At 45.2% G+C, this 22984-nt stretch overlaps 1 protein-coding gene across 4 annotated transcripts; it reads right to left on the bottom strand.

Moving 5' to 3' along the window:
* Positions 1-2249: 2249 nt before the first annotated feature.
* Positions 2250-21852, bottom strand: SLC25A30 (solute carrier family 25 member 30). Of its 4 annotated transcripts, none has more exons than XM_019650332.1 (10): positions 21780-21852; positions 16258-16378; positions 14960-15107; positions 11977-12071; positions 11015-11100; positions 9280-9375; positions 8442-8566; positions 6366-6504; positions 4556-4636; positions 2250-3640 (listed from the first exon to the last, which is right to left on the bottom strand). In XM_019650332.1, the coding sequence occupies exons 2-10, from the start codon at positions 16325-16327 to the stop codon at positions 3599-3601; spliced, it is 882 nt and encodes a 293-aa protein (XP_019505877.1). In that variant the 5' UTR covers positions 16328-16378; positions 21780-21852; the 3' UTR covers positions 2250-3598. The 4 variants fall into 4 exon arrangements, with proteins under 4 accessions (XP_019505877.1, XP_019505881.1, XP_019505879.1 ...); XM_019650336.1 differs by lacking the exon at positions 21780-21852 and adding an exon at positions 21106-21684; XM_019650334.1 differs by lacking the exon at positions 21780-21852 and adding an exon at positions 20692-21096.
* Positions 21853-22984: the final 1132 nt, after the last annotated feature.

Raw genomic sequence — 22984 nt, 5'->3', positions numbered from 1 at the left:
TGTCGTTTCCTCGTACGTGGAAGAACTGAAACAAAAAGTCCCCTTCTTTCCCCCCAACTCTTTTTTTTCAATAAAGGACTATGTTTAATTCAAATGTTAATCTAGAAAATACTTTGAAGTAATTAATGAACCATGTTTGCATTTCATCTACTGGTGATTTTATGCCAACCAGAGGTGTCTCCGCCTGGTCCAGTTAAGCAGGGACCCCAGCTCCTGCCTCGAGCCATCAAATGCTGCAAGGACTGCGGGAATGTCCAAGTCCCAGCCCTGCTGTCATCACACTGGGTTCTCAGTGTCCAGGTGCCTCGCCAACCCAGCCCAGAAAGCACAGTCATGGCCTGGCTGAGCTGCAGAATAGTTCAGATACTGGGAGGTCACACAGGTGTCCAGGCAATTCGTGAGATGACCCCAACAGCTTCTCTGGGTAGAGGGAGATGTCTGCAGTCACGATCACAAATGCTATTTCTACTCCAGCCTCTGGACTCTTTGGAGCTTGTCTTTGTTTAAATGTTTCTCTTTATCTGAAATAACCACAAATCATTTTTATAATTATATATTACTCCAGTTTATTAAATAATGACACAAGACAGATGCCACCTACTCCAACGATGTTTAAAGAGCACGAAATATAAAGGCGTATGAAAAGCTTATAGTCTTTACATAATGTATACTATTTCAGCGCAAGAATAAATATGGAGAACGAGACACATTTTTTTTTCTATCACAGATCAGCAACATTTAGCATCAATGATTAACAAATCCACAAGCAAAAAAAAAATGAACTTTTCTCATTTTGGTTATAAAAGCTAAAAATCCTTTGGGCACATCTGAGCAACATACAAGGGGGCGGGGGCAGTTAAAGTCACATCCCCGAAAACAAGGGGACCAAGTCTCCCAAACCCTTAAGTTCATTCTTGGTTAGAAGCTTCAACAACTGCATTAACTCCTTTGGAAAGCAGAAATGCCAACAGCTTAAGAGCCTGTTTTATAAAGTGTTTAATAAATCTACATTGAAGAAATACTGTATTTTTGTCTTCAAAACGGGCTTCAGTTTTACAGTGAGGTTTGAATTCCTTTTCATTCTGGTACGAACATGTACATGATTTTAGTAATTTGATATAATGAATATTGCATGACATTTACTCTTAGAAAGCATATGTACACATAAAAAATAAAATGTTTTCTACATTAAAAAATAAAGAGTGGTTCATTAAAAGGAATCCTTTCAACTCAAGGAACTCAACAGTGAGAGCCTTTCTATGGAAGCCCTTACCACATCCACGGGATGTTTTGGTAAAAAGAAAAGTCACCTGCGTATAAAGATGCGCGTCGGTGCCAGGAGTGAGGTCCGATGAGCTCAGCTCTCCAGGGTCACGTCTAGAGCAAGCCCAGGGATCTAGACTTTCATCTTAACCTGCAAGCAATTCACACCTACTCTACGCTGCCACCCTTCTTTGTTCCGTCTCTTTTCACTGCCATTGTCTGTCGTTAGCTCTTACTTTTGGAAATAAAAGTCTGCTTGACAAAGTCTATTTCAAATTCATCATCAATAAAGCAGGCAAGATGAAAGAGACTGACCGGGAGGAACACTGCCCAGTCCCCAAGGAAGACCCGTGTTCCTTGTAGCTTCAGGGAGGAAGCCGCCCAGCAGCCACAGTGGAAATCTGTCCAGCATCCCCTGCAGACATGTCTACCCTGGAGGGCACAGTTACTAGGTTTTAATACTCTCCAAGAGTACAACCCAAGGTAATCAAGTACCGTATTTGCCGGCGTATAAGACGATTTTTTGGCCCTGAAAAATATGCCTCCAAGTGGGGGGTCGTCTTATACGCCAGGTACACTTCAGATAGACTGCCCATAGTGCTTGCCCCGTGCCATAGTGGCCTCCCGATGCCCGCCCACTTCATTGCACATACCGTTCAGGCATCAGCAGCGCTGCTGGGTGTATGCTCGGCTGTTATGCGATTTTGCTGTTATGCGATTTTACCACACTCGCAAAATCTACGGTACCAGTCTATAGAGTGTGTTTTCTTTAGTGAATTACCGGTATGTTTACCGGTAATAAACTTGCACTGTTTTATGTATATGTTTGATTACATACAGCCTTGTGACAGTTTTCCTGCATGTCATAAGCATTTGAATATAAATTAAAATGTTGAAATCAAATCTGATATTGTTTTACCTTTTATTTGGTGTGTGGAAGGTGTGCGGAAGAGGGGGTAGTCTTATACGGCGAGTATATAACAAACTCTGTATTTTGAGTGGAAATGTTAGGGGGTCGTCTTATACGCCCAGTCGTCTTATACGCCGGCAAATACGGTACATGTATTCCCTTTCCCAGGAGCGTCACAGCTACAAGTGTAAAGTTCGTGGGCCTCTCAGAGTCACTTTGATTTTGGAAAGAATAAGAGGAAGACAAGAAACAAGAGGGAGAATGACTTTTGTCTTTAGAAGAAGAGAAGGAAGACATGATATACCTCTTATGAGAAACCAGATCAACAAGCGCAGTACTAAAGAAATAGTTTCTAAAAGTGTAAGCAAGTATTTTCCATCCAAGCTAACAAAGAAGTCCAACACAGGAAATATTTTAACAAATATGACCCGAACTAACATAAAAACTGGGAAATCTAGAAAAATCCTGCTAATGGATATAATAAAACCTTTCTTTCCCAAGGCCTTTAACAGGATTACAATGACCAGCCCGTGATCAAATGACCCTCTCCCACATACTCAGACTGTTTACTCCGGGATCACAGCTGTACGATGCAAACACATCCTACGCGTCAAGTCGTCGCAACCACTATTTTCTTCATTTGACCCTCAACATCAACAGACGTTATTATCTCCGCTGACAGGCGGGGAAATAAACTTTGCTAAAAATCATACAGCAAATTGCTAAATGACCTAAAGACAGACCCCAAGCTGCTTGAAACTCCTCCCACCAACACAGACCTTGCCTCCCTCACAGCCAACACATCACACCATCCGGTTCAGACGTTAATTAATACTTTGTAACAAGTCCTCACAAAGGTCAAGTCGTCAAGGCTTAAAATCACTTATTATAAGTGAGAGATCCTGCCAGAATAGCAAGTTATAAAGCAGTGCAATATTCCAGGGACCTATTTCCCGCACTGTGTGGACCTGGAGTTGCAAAGTCCAGGTCCCCACGTGTGAAACTGCTCCAGCTGACAAGAAGCCAAAGCCCCCCGAAGTTCAGGAACAGTAGCACCCTCTGGGAGGCGCTCATCCTCGGTTCCAGGGAGCTGCGAGGCGTCACGTGCTGCTCTCCCCTGAAGAAAACAGTACATGGTTCCTCGTCTTCTTGCCAAGTTTTCTTCAGCAAGAAAAATACGTGTCATGTCATCTTTGATGTTGAAGGGCACTTTGATGGTTAAGGACTGGCGTTTGGATGTGGCCGTTCATGCCATTAAACATTCATGCCCACACTCAGCAGTCTGGACCAGCCTGGTCTTCATCTGTTGCTCAGGCCTCAGAATCTGTGACGAGCCAAGCAGTGAGAAGCGGGGTGAAACGCAGGAAGCTTTACTGGTTTGGAAGTTAGCGTTTTCACAGGGGCGTCTCATGCAGCCTCGACGTGTCATAAATCCAATTTCTTCAACTGCTCATATGTCACGAAGAACTATAGTTACCGGTTAAGGCCGACAAAGAAAATGCCATCTTAACCCCAACACAGAAAAACAGACCCATAGTGGCACATCGACTAACAAATACATCCAGCAGAACACATGCCATGGACACGATGATATCAGAAGGGCTGCATCCTAACCATCCTGAAAGGTGTACCCATCACCCTCCCCAAGGTCAGCTTGGAACAGAAGGGTCACAGCTGAGATACGTAAAGCCGCTCGCATCAGCTCTAAGCCCACCCTCACTGCCTGGCTTTTGTGACTGTACTGTGGTGGGAAGACTGCAGAATGCTCCTTCTGTGCACGAGAGAAACCGGAAGCCCTGGGAAGCTCGCCTCCCGGGTTCCGCCAGGCAGGCTTCCACGGGAGGGAGGCGCACGGGGAAACGCGAGGGTGGTGAAGCCCGCGCTCCCCACCTTGTCCTTCTGCCCTGCCCTGTCTGATGGACGCCACTCCTTTCCACCTCCCGCTTTCGCATACGGGAAATAGTACTGATTGGCCGAATAGCTGTAGAGCTAATTAGTCTTTATTCTTAAGCACTCTCTAAAATAAACATTCTAGAACCCTGCTGCCAAAACACTCCCTTCCCCAGGATACTTGGGGATATAAAATCAATCCTGCCTCTCTCTGAAACCATAAATACTCTCAGCTTTTAGAACAGAGTCTAAATAAAAATGTGTATCGATAGCATTACCTTTCAATTACACCATCATTAAATCAAGGTTCAGAGTGCCTAGCACAGACTTTATATCTCCTGAAAAAGAAACTGAATAGTTATTTCTTGAATCAGAGGAACTTAAGAGAATAAAATCCTACTTCTAAATTATAATTAATACCATGATAATTTATACAAACCATATTCTTTTAGCTGTATCTTTTTTCAGATCTACTGCAACAGGAAAGGATACAATGATATTCCAAGGACCAAGTCTCAACCAATTTGGCCAAAACCCTTTATATAGAGCAAAAAACCCTTCATTCTTCCATGTCTGTTACAAGGAGAAAAACAAGTTAACTTCCAACTTTCCAATTATGTCAAATGCATTAATAATAATGTCCAGGATAAACTCAATTTTTTTACAAATACATTTGTTTGGAAGGACTAGCTAAGAAATCATTGCCTCTGCCTCTGTTTGGTCTTTAAAAGCTTCTGCAGAGGTGAAGCCGTAGGCTCCAGGCCAACCACCCCACACCCAAAGCAGACAGACAGCAGCGGAATGGATAAGAAAGGAGACTTCATTCCAACCAGTCTTTTGCCTCCTTGCCACTTGGGCCCACAAATGAATGGCTCAGAAGCACAGACGTGAAGCAATGATGGTAAAGACAATTCAGAGCACCACTATTTCATGCTGTTGGATGGATAAAAACGAGCATCTGTGCTTCCTTAAAGCAACACTTGAAGTCTAGGGTGCAGCAGCAGCAGCCTGGACAACAGACCACACAAAAGTGGTCGCTAATCTTCGGTTGTGGGCAATCTAGTTGGAGAGGCAGTCGCACACTCTTGTCCACTTGCGAACAGGAGGCCTGATTATTTAAACTGCGCAACACAGTACAAGCTGGGGGTTACAAAACAGTCACGGGATGTAAAGCACAGCACAGGGAATACAGTCAGTAATGTGGTAATGACTGTGTACAGTGCCAGGTGGGGACTAGACTAGTCAGGGGGTCACTTCATAAGTTATATAGATGTCTGACCACTATGCTGCACACCTAAAACTAATATAAAATAATACTGAATGTCAACTACAATTGGAAAAAAAACAAAACAAAATTTGTTAATTCTTTGCTGAAAAAAATAAAAATAAATTGAGAATTACAGTAAGATTGATGTGTTCCTTTGAGAGATGTCTGACTGAAGGATCCTCATTCCAGTTTGGCTCAACAGGAAGAAGGCATCTTTTGGAAGGAGACACAGTTCTATGATCGCAGAAGATATGACTATTCTCTCACAGCAAAGGTGTAAAGAAAATGAGCTTTCTTTTTTTTTTAGTTGAGCCATTCTGCCGCCTGTTGGCAGCTCAGCTCGGCCCGGGAATTAAACCACTGTTGCTCAGAGCTCGCACTCTTGAGCGAGCTCTTAACCAACTGAGCCACTCCGCAGGCCCTGAGCTTTCATTTTTAAATATTCATCTAGATTTTGTATTTATAAAAGTTAGCCCCAGTGTGGCAAAAACTGTGTACCATCTCAGGGCTTTAGAGCATTACTCACTCATCTTAGTTATAATAGCACTCAAAATTTAGTTACTTCTTAGGTTAAATAAATAAGCAAACAATGTATAAATATAAATAATATATAAATATACAATAAATATAAATGTGTGTGTGTGTGTGTGTGTGTGGCAGTTTCATGGATTGAAGCAATCCACTAGAATGTTGAAGATTAAATAAATTTGTTCATTTCACAACGTCCCTTTTATTAGTTATACTAACAAGGCTTACCTCATTATTCCTGGCACTATGCTGTTTTGAAGGCATCATCTCAATTATTTTTACAATAACCCCATGGCGTAGGTGCTACTATTGTCCCATTTCACTTATGAGGAAACTGAAGTATAACATCTGTAACTTGACCAAAGTCACACAATTACAAGTGACAGATCCACAGGTCTGACTTGCCCAAAACCCTGTTTTTTATAAGAAATTACTAAGAGAGTACCATGGAAGCTAATGAGCTGGGAAGGAAGTTACAGCCCTATAGAGATGGACATTCATTCTCACCTGTAACAGGCAATCCAGGGTACCTGTGTAGCCAGAGCACCTGCTGTCACGAAGGGCTCTCTGGTTCATTGCACGTGTTCTCACAACATCCACGGGGTTGGAGGCCAGGGCACCCGCCAGACCACAGGCAAAGCTCGAGCTGTGAAGATGATACCATCAACAATCGTTCACCACCACCGCAGTCAAAGGCGGGAAACAGCCTCCCCCAACTATGTTCAAGTGACATGGAACAGATGAAATGTATCAAACATGAGGTCCATGTCTACAGAGCTGCACCAACTTCCCAGACACCAGCACTGATGACACTGGCTTAGAAATTCCAGCCTCGGCCGGCCAAGTGGCTCAATTGGTTAAGAATTGGCTTAAGAGCGCAAGCTCTGAGCAACAGGGCTGCCAGTTCGATTCCCACATGGGCCAGTGACGCTGCGCCTGAGCTGCGTTGTCACTGAGTTGCCAAGAGGTGGCAGGATGGCTCACCTGGTGTAACAATAAGACTGCCTGTTTGATGGTGGGCTATGCCTGCCCGCAACTAAGACTGAACTCAGCAGTTTGAGCTGAGCTGCCACCCGGATGGCTCAGTAGATAGAGCGTGCGCTCTTAACAACAAGGCTGCTGGTTCGACTCCCTCATGGGATGGTGGCTACGCCCACCCACAACTAAGACAGAACAGAGCACCTTGAGCTTAGAGGTCACAGGCTGCCGACAGGAAGCCAGATGGCGACTGGCGCCCTCCACAACAAAGATTGAAGAATAACAACTTGGCTGGTCCCCTTTCCCAACTCCCCAACACTGTTCCCCTCCCCCAATTCCCCAATAAAAATCTAGAGGCTCTGGAATGTCAAAGACTCATAGAAACATGAAGGAACATCTTCCCAGGATGGTCTGTTGCATCTATTCACCTCTAAGCAGATGTCAGAGTAATGTGAGCCATGTCATAACCACATTTTTCTTCAAGATCAGAGCAAAAGATTTCCTCGGGGTAAACGCCCACCAGAGTCTTAGGTCCCACGGAACTTTCAGTCTCACCAGGCAGGCCTCAGACCACCCTTGGTATCAGTGAGCTCAGGGCAGCATTTCTCAGCTTCGGCACCACTAACATTCGGGCCAGGCAGCTCTGTGCTGTGGAGGTCCGTTCTGTCGTGGAATGTTTAGCACCTCCCTGGCCTCTGCCTACTCAGAACAATAGGAACAGTCTCCAGAAACTGCCAAATGTCCCCAGAGGCAAAACCGCCCCTCAATGGATTCAACTATGATACATCCATACTAACCTGCAGCTATCAAAAATAAATAAAGTCTGTATATGTATTATTCAATTTTGAAAAGTAAGTAAGAAAGACAATTACTGCATGGTATGACTTATAAGGGAATCTAAAAAGAAACCAAAACAGAACAAAAAACTAGTTAAACTCATAGAAACAAAGAGTAAAAAGTGGTAGCCAGGGGGTAGGGGTGGTGAAATCAGGTGAGATTGGTCATGTAGACTTTCAGTTAGTAGATGGACAAGGCCTGAGGTATTACACGTGACAGTAGTTAGCACTGCATTGTATAACTGAAATCTGCTAGGAGCGCAGAACCTAAATGTTTTCAGACACACAGAAAAAGGGCAAATATGTGAGGTGATGGATGTGTGAATTAGCCGGATGGGGGTGCTTTCAGTGTGTACATATATTAAGTCAACATGTTGTATACTTTAAATGTCTTTCAATTTTACTTGTCAATTATACCCCAATAAAGTTAAAAAAAGTTAAAATAATAAAAATAAAAAGCCAAGTAAGGGAATGCAAAGCATGATCTTACTTGTGTAATAACGTACATGTAATATACTTCTGTAGGCATATTTGCATCTGCATAGAAAACACTTGGAAGGTACTTATCAAACTGTTGACCATGGCTCCCTATGTAAGGGGATGAGGACTTTCACTGTCTCCTGCTTCACATCTGTATTGTCATTTTTCAAATATGAGAATATAATATTTTTATAATAAGCTTTCTTTATAATTGCTCTAGATGTGGAGCAAATTTCCGCCCTAAGCTCATGCATACCTAAACTATTAATTTAAAAATCCATATACATACAGGAAGTGAGTGTACACAGTGTCTCCCATCAGGCCCGAGAGAATCAGGTGCTTCTTTGTGAGGTCGTAGACGGGCAGCTCCACGCCAACGACGATGGCAGCCCTCTGGGCAGTGAGGGATACGCCCTGGGACAAAGCAATCAGAATAAACGGTCAGAGAGCTCTCCGGAGAGCGAGCTGTGCAGATGCGCCAAGGCTCTACGCCACAGACTAGGGCCAGTTTTGGTTTTCCTGCTGGTAGCTAGAAATATAGAGCGGCAGAGAAGACCAGTGAGAGAAGTCAGAAGCTCCAAGGCTGAGTTCTGATTCTGTCACTAACTGGATGACCTTGGCCAGACCCTGGCCAGGACAAGTCACTTCTCAGAGCCTCCAGGGTCCTTGTACTACAGAAAGGATTGTACTGGATGACCTTTAGGGTTATCCTATGAACGGACGAGTCGCTTGAAGAACAAAAAATAGCACTCCATACCAGTGCTCGCCTAATAAGTCTTCACTTAAAAGCCATGAAACCAGAGATCAAAAAATCCAACGGAACTGTGACCTAGAAACCCTTCTCCATAAAAAATAAATAAATAAAAGCAAACGAACAAAAAAAGTTCTCAACCTTCACAGGGTTTCTTACATATAAGTTATTTAAAAGGTACTTTTCCATCGTGACATCTCCCTTAGATCCTCATTTGACAGAGAAGGAAGTTAAGGAAGAAGATTCCTTCAAGGGCACTTGTTCTTCTTCCCTCACTCCACGTGGATTAAATAAAACAATGGACACAGGAAAAAGAAATTCAGAACGGGAAACAGGGCAGACCCACTAGGCCCGCCGCGCCCATCTGGGGGCTCACCTTCCACAGTCCTCTGGTTCCCTCCTGCTGGTAAATGTTAATGAAGCTGCCGATCATCCCTCCCTGAACGGCACTGCTCTGGGCCTGCATCCGGATCTGCGGGGTATTTCAAAGACGAGCATGAGACAGAGAGCAGCACGTTTCTCCCCAAATGCAGATCTCTGGAAACCGTGATCTGTTGTTTCATAACCATTCAAAGAAAAAAAACTATAACACAAATATCACCATAATGGTGGTTTAAAATATCGGTGGACTAAAAATTTATGAAGACTGGTTCTTGGTCACTTTGGATGCAACAAGAAGCATCTGGTAGAGTCCAGAAAGTCTTGCACATAGTAGCTCATTAAATGTCAAAAAGAAATGTGTTTTAAATGGTCTTGGGAACAGGAAAGAAAGTGGCCTATTTCCCTATAGGTTACTAGGTAGGAAGCAGAGAATCTGATGGCAATTCTAAAGATTTAACGTCCTTTATAGGTGTATCCACTGTACCTGGCAGCACCGAGCACAGACAAGCATATTTCTTTAATTAGCTCCAAGCCACTATTATTTCCAACCAACTGAACCAAAAGGAATGCAGGTGAGCTGGCCACAGGACGGCCACATGATGCCCGTCACAGTCTGTTACGCTTGAACTTACAAATGGACTTTCAACGGTCACGGAATTCACATGACCAAGATTCCAACAGAAAAATGTTTGCTGTAGCTCTCTGCATTTTTAAGAGTGGAAAGGATTTCTCACTAAAAAAATCGGTACCTTATTTCGGTTTAGGGAGCAAATGCATTACCTCTAACTTCGTGAACAGAATTGTTGTTGCCATGCTAGCACGGGAAAATGAGCCAAAACACAAAAGCTGCCTTTCTGTCGCCTTGATATTCGTGTAAGAGATTAATAGCACGGATATTTTTCTCCAGCAATCTCATCCCAACATAGGGCAAAATTACGGCAAAGGTGCTTCCACCCATGCCTTCCCAGTGCAGAAACGTAGTGTGCTCAGCATGCTGGGGCATAACATTCTGGCGCTTGTCAGAATCTGTTAGCGTGAAGGCTCTCTGAGGGCAGGGTCCCTGTCTGACTCAGGCTGGGATTCTACGCACCAAGTAGTTCAAGGAGGAAAGAAATATAAGGAATTCTGGTTAAATAAGAGGGGAGAAAGGAGAGGGAGGAAGAAAGAGGACTATGTGAAAGGATTCAAAAATAGCTCATGCCTAATTTTTATTTAGTTTATTCCCTGCCTTATTCCAAAAAGAATTTAAGAAGGCTGTATCCCTGGTATGGTCAACAAGGTCACCTAATATGTTATGTCTAACTGTGATAAGTAAATATTTCCATTAGTATTTCCTGAAATCAAATTAACGGGTAACATAGTGCATTCAGAAATGGTCATTAATGAGCAGACTTCTGTAAAACTTGAAGCCCATCTATTTTTAATGAACCAATTAAACAAGGGACATTTTCGATGAAAATTAAAATTCACATGCATCAAAGCCTAGCTTGGTTTTTTTCTGCCTCATCACCCAAAATCTCGTCTCTAGAATGAGCTCTACTTTTGAGCTCATCTCTATCAGTGGGAAATCCACTAGAGGATATTTACAAGTTAGAGTCTTCACAGCACTTGTTATAAACAGATTCACACATGTACTGAGTATGTTACATTTGCCAATTTTCATTAGCTGAACATTGTTCTCAATCAGAAAGTGTGGAGCATGCTTAGAAGATACAGATGGCACTGCTTACTTTCAAAACATCAGTGGGATTGGCAATGGCTGAGGATATGACTCCAGAGAGAATTCCACAGACCACATTGATCAGAAGGGTTTCATCTGCAAACAATGACATATGATTTGACTTTTCAGATATACAGGGCTCATCACGTGAGTAACTCAAACACAGGTGGAACTCATTTACAGACCACTGCTCTTCTTAAGAGAATAAAAAAATGTGTGCTTTATGAATCAAGTGATTTTAAAGGATGAAGACTTTTTGCTGGCTAAAGGGATTCTGCGTAGCAAAATTTCCTGCAGTCTAAAAAGGAATGTGAACCATCATGCAAGGTGAGTAGCCATCTAAGACTTCTGTGTGTAAATGCAAACCACTGCAGTGATTAAGGGGAGGCATGTCTGGTAGGTGAATAAAAAAGACATAGTCCTGTGAGACAATGTGGAGATAAAGTTGCAAAGCGCATCGCATATATTTAATCTGAAGGATAACGAAGCACTTTGAAAGCACCTGAGCTCCTGTTACCACTCTCACAGAGCGGCTGGCTGGTGTCTGTCCCTTTGTAAAAAAGGACAACGTTCTATGGGTTAAAGGAAAGTCGCCCAGTCATGCAGCAGAGGAGGATCAGAACTCAGCTCTTAACACTAAGAAATGCGTTTACTGCGTTCCTGAAATGTAGGTGACAAGTCCTATGATGTTAGAACATTTTAAGTTGGCTAGAACTATAACACCACATCCTCTCCTCTAGGCATTTTCAAGATGAGGGTACTAATGAAAATGTTGGCTCCTTTGAACTGTTACTCCCCAAAATTCAGCTGGTAACTCGTTTTAAGCACAGCTGATGTAGACTTTACACCCAGAGTTCCCCTCAGCAGCAGTAGGGCCACAAATAAGCTGCAGGAAATCTGATACAAAACCACTTGAATAAAAAGACAAGCAACCCGCCTCCTGTCCACAGGCGGGACAGCTTGCCCACTCACCTTCCGGGCGCTCCACAAACAGTCGCTTCAGGCTCTGGTAAGTGCCTATCTTGATGGTGCCGTAGGAAGCCTGGCGTAACATGGCAGGGGCAATGCTGTGGGAACAATGGGCAAGGGACAGGAAAGCTCTGAAAGGCACGGAAAATCCTCCGGAAGAGCCACGCGCAGAAATACAACCGCACGTGAGCCTTCCACAATCAAACCACACTAAAACAGGTTTCTTAAAACTGAAATCCAACCAAAAAAAATAGGGTTTTTTAAAAAAAATGTAGGTACCATCCAAAAAGGATATAAATACTTGAGCAAATTATCAGGTCACTAAATGAAAGCTCAGCCCCTCATATTTATTGTCAATGAAACTGTAAGTGAACCTGTGGTGCTATCTGCCCGTTCACGTGAAAACGAAAGGGCTTTCTTTCCTGCCTGAATAGGAAGCGCGTGGTGAAGTGGGGTCTCTGGAAGCATCCACCATTCGAGCACTGAGGCTCTGGAGGCCCTTCCTGCCTCCCTGGGGACGCTGTCCCAGTATCTCCTCGCCCTCCCATCACGTGATGCTGCCTGACCCCAGAACCACCTGTGGCATCGACACACGCAGCTCTTGCTGCACTCTGCACTTCCTTCTCCGATGACAGCCTGGCTTCCCTCCTCCTCTCCATCGAAACAGGTGGCCAGCTGACATCACTGCTGCTAAATGAAATGATGCTGTCCAGTGAGCACCCTACATGACATCTTGCAGCACCTGCTATTGTCCACGCTTCGTCCTACCGCAGCTGTCTCCTCCCTCAGCTGCCGAGACACGGCCTCTCGTTTCACTTGCACCTGCAGCACCCTACCTGTCCCCTGGGGCTCCCCAGAGCTCCGTCCTACGCTTTCTTCTCTCCTTGCTCTACACTGCAGGGGTGAGCTCATCTACTCCCACGGCTTCAACTACTGTCTAAAGACTGAGGACTCCTAAATTCATGTGTCCAACACCAATCCAGATACATTTTCAACTCGAGGTTTCTAAGTTCACGTCCTGCACCTCCTTCCAGGTCAAGTGACCCACTGAACGCGTGTGGACTACTTATCTTCCCTGGCCTAACAGTCACCTCTCCTCTGTTTCTTAGACCGGAGAATGGAACCTCCATCTACAAACTGGCCAAAACCAGAAACCGAGACATCAGCCATGCCTCCGCCTCCCCCTCCGGTATTACAACAGGTCCAATGGTATGTCGGTCCCGTGCCCCAGATCGCCTTCTACACCATCTTCTCTCCATCCCCAGGCAACACCTCACATCGGGTCCTTGTGCCTCTGCCTCCGACGTGCTGGCCTGATTCCAGTGTCACCAGCCTCCAGCCCTTCCTCCCCACGGCAGGCAGGAACGCCATCACGTCAGTGCCTCTCCTCAGAACGCTTCCGTGGCTTCTGTCTGCCACAGGCGCAGCAAGCTCGGGTGCTGACAGGTACAGAGCAGCCCTGGTGAGGGAAGGCCTGGATCGAGCTGCACACGTGTACGTCTAGCGGGGGGCAGGGCTTCGGTGAATCGGAGATGCACCTTCACTCCAGGCACTATTATCCGACAGCTACGTGAATGAATGTGGGCCCAGATGTCAGCTTCCCTCGAGAAGATGGAACCCCAGGTATTGATGTGCAATTCCTCATATTTACAGTATTGGTTCCATTGAGAAACAAACTCCTCAGGGACTGGTGGGTGCAAGGGCCGTGAGGCTCCAGTGTGGGGCGTGTGGTCACGGCGCTCAGCATGGTCTCGGGCCGTCCTGTCCTAACCCTCACGACCACTCCAGCCCCCTCTCCTGCTTTTCTCCAGCTCCTATGCTGTAGCCATGCTGAATCACTCGCAGTTTCTAGAATGCTCCATGCTCTCCTGCACATGCTGCTGGCTCTGTATAAACACAGTTCCTCTCTAACCACCTGGCTAACTCTTCTTGATGCGTCTCCTGGATCTCCTGGACCGAGGGGCCTTCCTGAAAGCCTGCCTCCTCCCCGTCCCCACAGTCTGGGGCTGATGCCTCTTCCAGACTCCAGCGCTTACGAGGCTGCACTGCAATCCTGTGTGCTCATCTGCAGCCCTCAGTCATCAACAGTGCCCTCGGGCCATGTGCTGCTGCTGTCCCCCACGTGACCACCAGAGCCATTCCCCCTTCTCTGTTCTGCTCTGTGGCCTGAGTGGCCAGTGCCTATGGCCCATGTCACCCAGTCTCCCCTGCCGCCGACTTTCAGGAGGCTTCAGCCAGAAGACGATGGGAGGGAGGGAAGGATTGAGGGAGGGAGGGTGGAGAGGAGGAGAGGGAAGGAGGGAGCAGGGAAAGAAACAGGTGTGCCTCCCGCTCCCTGGGCACCCCAAAGCACCCCTGGACAGCTACTGTCTGCTCCCTCAAGGCAGCAGCGGCGCTGCTACAATACTTCTGTCCTCTGATTGGTCACAATTTCTCATGTGCTGGTTTCTAGGTGGCCCATTTGTTCCCTTCACCCTTAAGTTGCCCCTTCATTAATCTCTCTTCAATCAAAGCACCCAAACGAACTCTGTGTCCAGCGGGGATCGGACGGACATAAGCAGGGCCCTGTGAGTCACATGCCTGCCCAGTGCCTACAGCACACCGCTCAGTAAACGTCAGACTAACGAAAAGAAGTTCACTGCAATTCTTGCCCATGGAGATACTCTATCATTTTCATTATGGCAAAAACCTGGGTCGTCACAATAGCCGGGGGAAGGGCTACCTTCAGAGTGAAAAGCTAAATTACAGTTTAAAAAAAGTGTAATTTTGTATTTGATGATAATAAAAACATGCTTTCACCACCACATTTGCCACATAAAATGCATATATAGAAAATAAAGTTGACATTAAAAATGAAAAATCTACCAGATTACTTGATCTTTTCAAATACGCCACAAGCTTTTACTTTTTCTCAATGAAGTCTTAGCCTGAAGTCTATGCGTCTGAAAGGTCAGCCGTGACACAGAAACATACAAAGGTCACCTACCCCGAATACAGCGCTCTCAGGCCTTCTTCTCTGCCGATCCTCACCAGCGCGTGCAACATCCCCCGGTACCTAATCTCTTTAAAGTTTGCATCGGTCGTCTGGCCCTGAATCTGGAGCCGGGTCTTGGTTAAATCAATTGGAAATGTACCTGGAAATTTTAAAGAAAAAAAATTTCACTAAATAAAAAATAAATTCCACTAAATAAAGGCTACATTGGGACATATCACTGAAGAGACATTTAGACTACAATGTGAACTAAGAAATAATTAAGAAATGGCAGATCCTTTGTAATCTTTTTTCTATTTAAAAAGAAATTGGGAACCAAAAGATTTTTTTAAAAAGGCATAAATACATTTTTCTTTCTTTACATGAGGAAACTGTACTGCTGTAGAAAGTAGATACATGAAATGATTTAGGCAACTAAGAAAAATACATTTTTAAATGTGTTGTTTTTTACATATGTGAGGGCTAAAATTGACTTCAATATGAATGAGATAAGCTCATTTTCTAAGGAGTTTCTCACTTTGTGCTCTACTGTCTAAAAGTAAATCTGTTAATGGAGGAGAAATGTTTAATACAGAGCCTAACCGTCCGCTCAAATCTATAAAGCTCACACTCAGTAAACGAGATCCGTTGTGTGAGCAGGAGGACCCGCGGGCCCAGGGAACATGGGTGGGTGGTTAACGCGCCTCCAGCCCTGGGCCTTGGTCCCCGCGGGCAGCCTCTGTCCCAGACAGCAGTGGCTGAGCCCTGGCAGCAAAGAAGTGACCAGCCCAGCATCTGGCACTCGGCAGCAGCTCAATCAATGCTTGTTGGATGCCTGATTCCAGGGAGCAGACAAAGGAATACTGAGGAGGAAGTCACAAACAGGACACGAGCACGTGCCTGGTCAGGAAGCGACTGCAGGACGGCCAGTGGAATCTGGTCAGGGAAGACCTTGGAGCTGGTCCAACTTCCTTACAGCCAAATGTGTTAAAGGCAAAGTGGAGAAAGACACCAGGAAAACTGGGACTGATGTAATTCAGAAATGATTCATAAACTTGGGTTTGGGCAACAGGTTCAACTTTCTCCCACTAAACTTTGAACCCTACGTTGCCAGTAAGTAGTCAAAGTGACTATTTTGTCTGAAAAGCATAACAAAAGAAGAAGGAGATTTTGAATTCCGAGATTAATGTTTCATAATTGCACATTCTGTGCTTAAACTACATTCCCATCAAGCACCAAATCACGACCTTGGGTTTTAATCATCATCCCACGCGGCAGGAAAATGGCCCCCACTCTCGCGCCAGGCCCCTTACCACACTCAGCTGTGATGGAGGCCAGCCCTCCGTACACGAAGGGCTTCCAGTTGAGGGCTGACATTGTCATCGCTGTCCCTTCTCCTCTGATTCCCAGAAACACAGCCTCCAACAGTTTTTCCTGGACACAAAAGCAAGACATTTCACAGTTGGAACCTCTCGCACAGGCAGTTTCTTCCTGGAATGTGTTTCATTGAGAGAGTGCTATCAGATGCTTTCACTGGAAGCCCCTGCCACAAATCCCAATGAGCCGGGGATGGCCGCCTTGCCGTAACAAAGCAGAGCACCCCCATCTACTACGCCCCAGGGCAGCACCGGCTATTCTGTCTCAGCGCCTAATTCTCACCCAGGCCTTCCGCACCCCAACACGCGGACTCCTTGGTATGTGGGTATGTGTTCAGTGGAGTACAATGGAGGCTACTTTCTAGGTCGGCTAGTTCACCTTAAATCTGTTCAACATTTGCTATTTGTTCGTCACTGTCTTAAGTGAGAGCCTCCCGGGAGGCACCGAAATCCATCAGGTACGCTGCAACAAAAGATGCTGCAACCCATTTTTCAAGGTAAAATGGCAATGCCTTAACATCACCCAAATGTACTTCTAGTTCACACTCTATAAATGTTAATTCTCTTCTCTCACCCACGGGATGTTATAGCTGGGAGGCGGCTCAGTGTGAAGGAAAGAGGCCAACTCCCAGGTCAGAGCCACACTACTTCCTTTCAAGGGAAGTTCCTGTTAACCTCCAGGTTTCCTCCATCATCATCATCGAAGCAGCCAACAAAACCAATTAGAGGGACAGCCCATACTTTATTCACCAAGCTAAATAAAATGCCTAGCTTTTGGAACTATTGTGGGGATTAAATACATCTATTTTTAAACTAGCACAAAAAAAGACCTCAAGAAACGTTGACTTCCACCCTCCGTTCCCTTAACAGGACCTGAGACACAGGTTCCCATGCCGGCCACAGCGAGGGCCCACATTCATCACATGTTCTGCCGTGCTATGTCAGCTGGTAAATCTGGCCTCACGTCCATTAACAGGAAACACGTGAGTTAGCACACTTTTGTGTGTATTCTGTCAACTATAATTACGGTTGGTTTAAAACATTTCCAATGTGTCACAGTCACTACTGGCAAGCAGCATGTCAATGTTGCTACTTCACATGTTTTAGGAGTTTCCCCACGTCGACATATCCCAGGAGAGGCCTACCACCAGTCACAGCTGCCAAGAATGTTAGTTCTCCACAAGGCCAAGCGGCTTGCTGAAACTCAAGGAAAACACAGGAACCCAAATGGACCCCAAAGCAGATCTGCCAACAGCTATTCCTCATTTACCAACATTATGCAAACTCAGAATGGTTACCAATGAGCGAGGCAGAAGGCCCCTAGGCATGGAACTTGAAAATCATCACATGCCCTATGTATTTAAGTACCAAAAAGAAACCTTGCCCCTAAAAACTCATCTCCCTACTGCCCTTGAAAACATTTATTATCTGTACTTAACTAATTCTTAGTCTTACTAGATTCATAACTAATGTAATGATTAACACTGTACGCTATAGGCTATAAGAACACATTAATAATAAATCCAATTAGCTCACTGACTATTCAGTAGTACCTTCTCCAACCCATTCGATTTTGCTGAATCCAAGTTAAAAAACAAAACAATAACTATGTAACAATGACATATGGAAGTACTGTCACTTGCAATTATAAAAGTGTTCAATATAAATAATTTCAGTGAATCCCCCCCAAAAAAAGTTTGGGATAAGACCGAAAAACAAAACAGATCACGAAGCCGAGTCTCAGCTGATGGGGGCAGAGCTGGGCCTCCAACCCCAAGCGTTCTGAGTCCAAGTGCAGTCAATGTTCCTCCTGCTGCTGCCCAACACTGTACACAATCATAAAGGAGTGCTGGCATTTTTAAAATTAGTTTCAGGTGCACAAAACAATGTACTAGACATTCACATCCCTCATAAAGTGATAAGCCCCTTCCCCCAATCTTCTACCTCTCTGACATCATATATAGCTGTTACAATTCCATTCCCTCTATTCCCTATGCTGTAAAGAGGGCATTTTAACTAAGGAGAAAATATTAATAAGCAGCTTCGAAAAGGTACTACTGATAAGATGCATCTTATACACAAAAAAATGCTTAATTTAAAAGTCTAAAAAAAATGTAATATTCAGAAGGTAGATAGCCAATCTAAACAGGGATAATTTATTTTTCCAACACAGCAACAAAGACAGCATTCATAGGATTCTTTTATTTTTTTCTATTTTATACCGGGGTGAATTCACATACTATAAAATAAACCATTTAGCAAACACTTTGTGGCACTTACTACATTCACAGTGTTGTGCACCCTCCACCTTTATCTAGTTCCAAAATATTTCCTCCCCCCACAAGAAAACTATCCCAGTCGCTCCCCATGACCCCCTCCCCAGGCCTCCATGTGGTCATTTCTTGGCGGTGATACTCGCTATGCATCAGGCATCTGTGCGGAACAGAGAGGACCCCGTATCAGTAGTCTCTAACCGGGCTGCAGCTTCCTAAACATCCAGACTCCAGGGCCCCACCCACAGAACACGGATCTCAGGGACATCCCAAGCAGCTGTGTCTTTCCTGAAAATCGGGGAGCCAAATAAATGATGGCTGATTCACACCTTGGCATACTTACCACTTAAATTCCTGTTTTAAGTAGTTAATTCCTAAAGATGACAATATAGTTCATTCTTCTTTTTATTGATCTTATTTAATAGTGATTTTTATGTCTACAGTGAATATATGTGTGTCTACGTATATATATGTAGACACACACATACACACAAAAGATATCCTCCAAAATGGCATCAAAAATTTATGAAATTATATTAATCTCTAATTTAAAAACAAAACATTTTTTAAAGACTATACTGTCATATGACCTCATGCCATTTCGCTGATTAACTTCCTGATTTCCTGCCACACTTTTTTTGTCTTGCTAGTTCAGTTTTAGTGAGATTTGGCTAGTTTTTCTTCTGTTGGTTTTGGTATAAAGTTTTTAGTTAGATTAAAACCCAGAGGTTCTGGGTTATACTCATCTTTAAATACTCAACTAGCACTCAGCATTGTTGTGGAATTGCCTCCCCATGGTTTTAAATCACGTGGGCTGCAGCACACACCCATCAGTTCCTATTCAGATGTACCGTACAATAAACTTTTCCACAAACCAGTGTCGACTCCTGCGTCCTTGGTTAAACTAGAAAAAAATACTTTCTATTCAATTACAAGTTTTAAAAATTAGCTAGGAAGAGAGTAAAAAAAAAAAAAAAATTGGGGTTCTTTTCCTTTTCCTTTCCGAATACAAGACTAGATCCCTGAGCAATTAAGATGACTGAGCCGTCCCAAGTTCATGTTTGCTGAGTCAAAGAAGAATAATTTGGCTTTAAGTAACAACCAGAGAGAACCAGTAGCTGGTCAAACATCCAAATGAGAACAAGTTCTAGCAAAGACCGGACCAGAATGTCCAGTAAGCCATACTGAACACAGCCAGCTATGACAGGGTTTCCGTTATCTTAGGCTGAAATCTGTTCAGTAAATGAAACCATTTCTTTGTTTTTGAGCTGTCTTGAGAGGGGTTTTCCTTCACTCACATTCCTTAACTTCCTAGCACAATTTCTGGGAAAAACCCCAACTCTACTAAAGTGCCAAGACTGCCAGGCCAACTGTCAGGAGATTGATGTGTCCTCAGCGATCATGTGAGTTTGGGACGCATCTCAGCCCACGGTCCTGGGAAGGGATTCCAACTCAGCACAAATCTGGTACAGCAGCGGCTGTCCACCACTTCCCACGTGGCACCGCTCTCTAGACAGACCCTCCGGCCAGACTCAAACCCTGTGGCCTCTTCTCTTTGCTGCCCTCCAAACACAATGCTAACTACAATAGCTGTCGTTCTTGAATGTCTGGCATGGCAGGTGCTGTGGGATGTTTTCCACTGAAAGGACTTTACTGAATCCTTACAAGTCTATGAAATAGGTATCATTATCCACATTTCATAATTGAAGAAATACAGCCTGAGCGGGAAAAGTGACTTTCCCTAGTCACACAGCTGCAAAGCAAAAGCTATTGTCCAAAGACTATTAAAAAATACTGGCAGGTGGGAAGCTTAGAAATTCTGAGCACTCAGAACGAATGTTAAGATTTTCATGCAGGGGAAATACAAAACTCTATTTTTAAAAAAGTGTTTCTTGAGTGGAAATGTCTACAAGAATTAAGAATTCCAAAGAATTCTCCCTACACTTAGGAAATACACGAAGTTATATATCCTCTCAACTACATTTTCTCTCACTCAGCATTTACTTTCCCCTTACCTTATCTGCACAGCTGCAAACACAGATAATTCAACACAGCAATCGCTACTGGAACTTCTGAGAGCTTTCCAAGTTTCACTTACACAATTAATGCTGGGTAAGTTTTTTCAGTTTTACTTGTTCCCGTTTCAGTTTGCAGCCTTGTAACCAGTCTCTAAACTTCTGTGCGCTCATCAATCTTTGTTCTCCGCAGTACGGCCATTCACGGACTTTTCCTATTTCATTTTTTTTTAAGGTACAGGACGAAAAATAAGCTCATCACAGACTAATGAAATGTGTAATCTAAAAGGAATCTTGGAAACCGTATCTCATTTCGCATGAACGAGCCCATGGTCACAAACCGTGGCGGCCGCCAAGACCAGAATTCGTGCCTTTCACCTTGTCTCACTACCTGAGGATGAATCTAGGCTCTGCGGCCAGTCCTGACACTGTTTTGCTATTCTTGCGCAGGAACAATAATGCTGATCATTGCAACCGTTTTACATGAAAATACGTACGCCTAGAAAGACGCTCAAATCCAGAGCTACATTAACCTGCCGAGCAAATTAATTCGGCCGGTCCTTGAGAACGTGAGCCAGCCTGGCGTGTTCCCGGAGCAATGCGAAGTCCAGCGGGCCCTTTCCCAGAGCCGAAGCTCGCGGGGGCCGGGGCCGCGCACTCTGAATGAAGCGCGGGTGGGAGGGGCGCAGCGGCAGGCGGCACACACCGCGGGGGCAAGGGCGCGCTCGCCGAGAGGCCAGACCGGCCGCACACTTGGATCTCGGTGACGCTGAACAGAAGTCACCCCGCACCGCTAAGAAGTGATGCCGGCCTGGAGCCGGCGCTCCTGCGGAACCCGCCTGACCGCAAGCAGCGGGGCCCAGCTCCGAAACCTCGCGCCCCACTCAGCCGGGCCCCGCACGCGAACCGGAGAGCGGAGGCAGCCCCTGAGCACGCCCCGCCGCGTCGAGGTTCTCCGGAGCCGCAGCTCCAAACACAGTCCCAACCCCGAGTCCGCGGCGCCCCGAGGGATCAGCGCCGGCTGGTTTCGGGCGCCGCGGGGAAGGGAGGACCGGTCAGTGGCGGGCCGACCCGGCGCAGGCGCTCAGCGGCCAGCGCGCCTCGGCCGGCTGGTTAGAAACTGACCCGACAGCGACACCGGCCCTGCCCCTCCTCCGACGCAGGACCTCACCTGGTAGCAGGAACCAGCGGCTGAGCGGAAGCCGAGGGAAAGGCAGCGAGGCGCCGGGGGTGGCCCAGAAGCCCGCGCGCAGCCCCGCCCCTGTTCCGCCCAGGCCCCGCCTGCCATCTCAACTCCCATTGGCTGCTCCTAACGTGGCCGCGCCCAGGCCACGCCCATGGCAGCCTATGGCGAACTGGCCATGGAGGAACGCCTGGGAAGCGCTTACCCACCGGCGAGGGTGGGGGTTGCAAGTGTCTCAAGAGCTTCCTGAGGCCCCTTGAGGTGGACTCTGGGTGAAAGAGAAGCTTAGGGGACCGACCTACCGAGAGCCACGGAAAAGGCGCCTTCTCAGGGTGCTGAGTCTTGAGTCCACTGAACCTCCGCCTCAGAACTTGCTTTTTTTATTTCAATTTTTTTTTTCAATTACTGTCAAAATTCAGTATTACACTAGTTTCAGGTATACAACATAGTGGCTAGCCATTTATGTAACTTACAAATTGATCCCTCCATAAGTGTAGCACCCACCTGGCACCACACACAGTTATTACAATACTATTGACTGTAGTCCCTGTGCTGTACTTTACGTCCCCGTGGCTATTTTGTTAGCTCCCAATTTATACTTCTTAATCCCTTTCACCTTTTTCACCCAGCGCCCAAGTCCCCTCCCACCTGGCGACCATCAGTTTGTTCTCTGTATCTATGAGTTATGTTTCTGTTTTGTTTATTTTGTTCTTTAGATTCTACATATAAGTGAAATCAAATGGTATTCTTCTTTGTCTGACTTAATTCACTTACCATAATACCCTCTAGGTCCATCCATGTTGGTGCAAATGGTAAAATTTCATTGTTTTATAGAGTAATATTCTATTGTATATATGTATCACCTTTTCTTTATCCAATCGTCTATTGATGGGCCCTTAGGTTACTTCCATATCTTTGCTACTGTAAATAATGCTGCAATGAATATAGGGGTGCATATATCTTTTCAAATTAGTGTTTTGGATTTCTTCAGATAAATACCCGGAGTGGAATTGCTGGGTCATAAGGTATTGGGTTGTCGGAAAACTCATGACGCATGTTTGTGACACATGGCACTAGTTCATTTTTGGAAGTACTAGAGTCATTTGCATCTATGTTATTGCTATGTCATTTGACAGCTGACAGTTCTAGCTTCATTCTAAAAAAAAATTGAGCGATTTCGTTGAGTTTTGGAG

This window comes from Hipposideros armiger, unplaced genomic scaffold (genome assembly GCF_001890085.2).
Source record: "Hipposideros armiger isolate ML-2016 unplaced genomic scaffold, ASM189008v1 scaffold_139, whole genome shotgun sequence".
NCBI lineage: Eukaryota > Metazoa > Chordata > Mammalia > Chiroptera > Hipposideridae > Hipposideros > Hipposideros armiger.
Note: the sequence above shows the minus strand (reverse complement) of the source record. Positions and strands in the feature narration are given on the sequence as shown.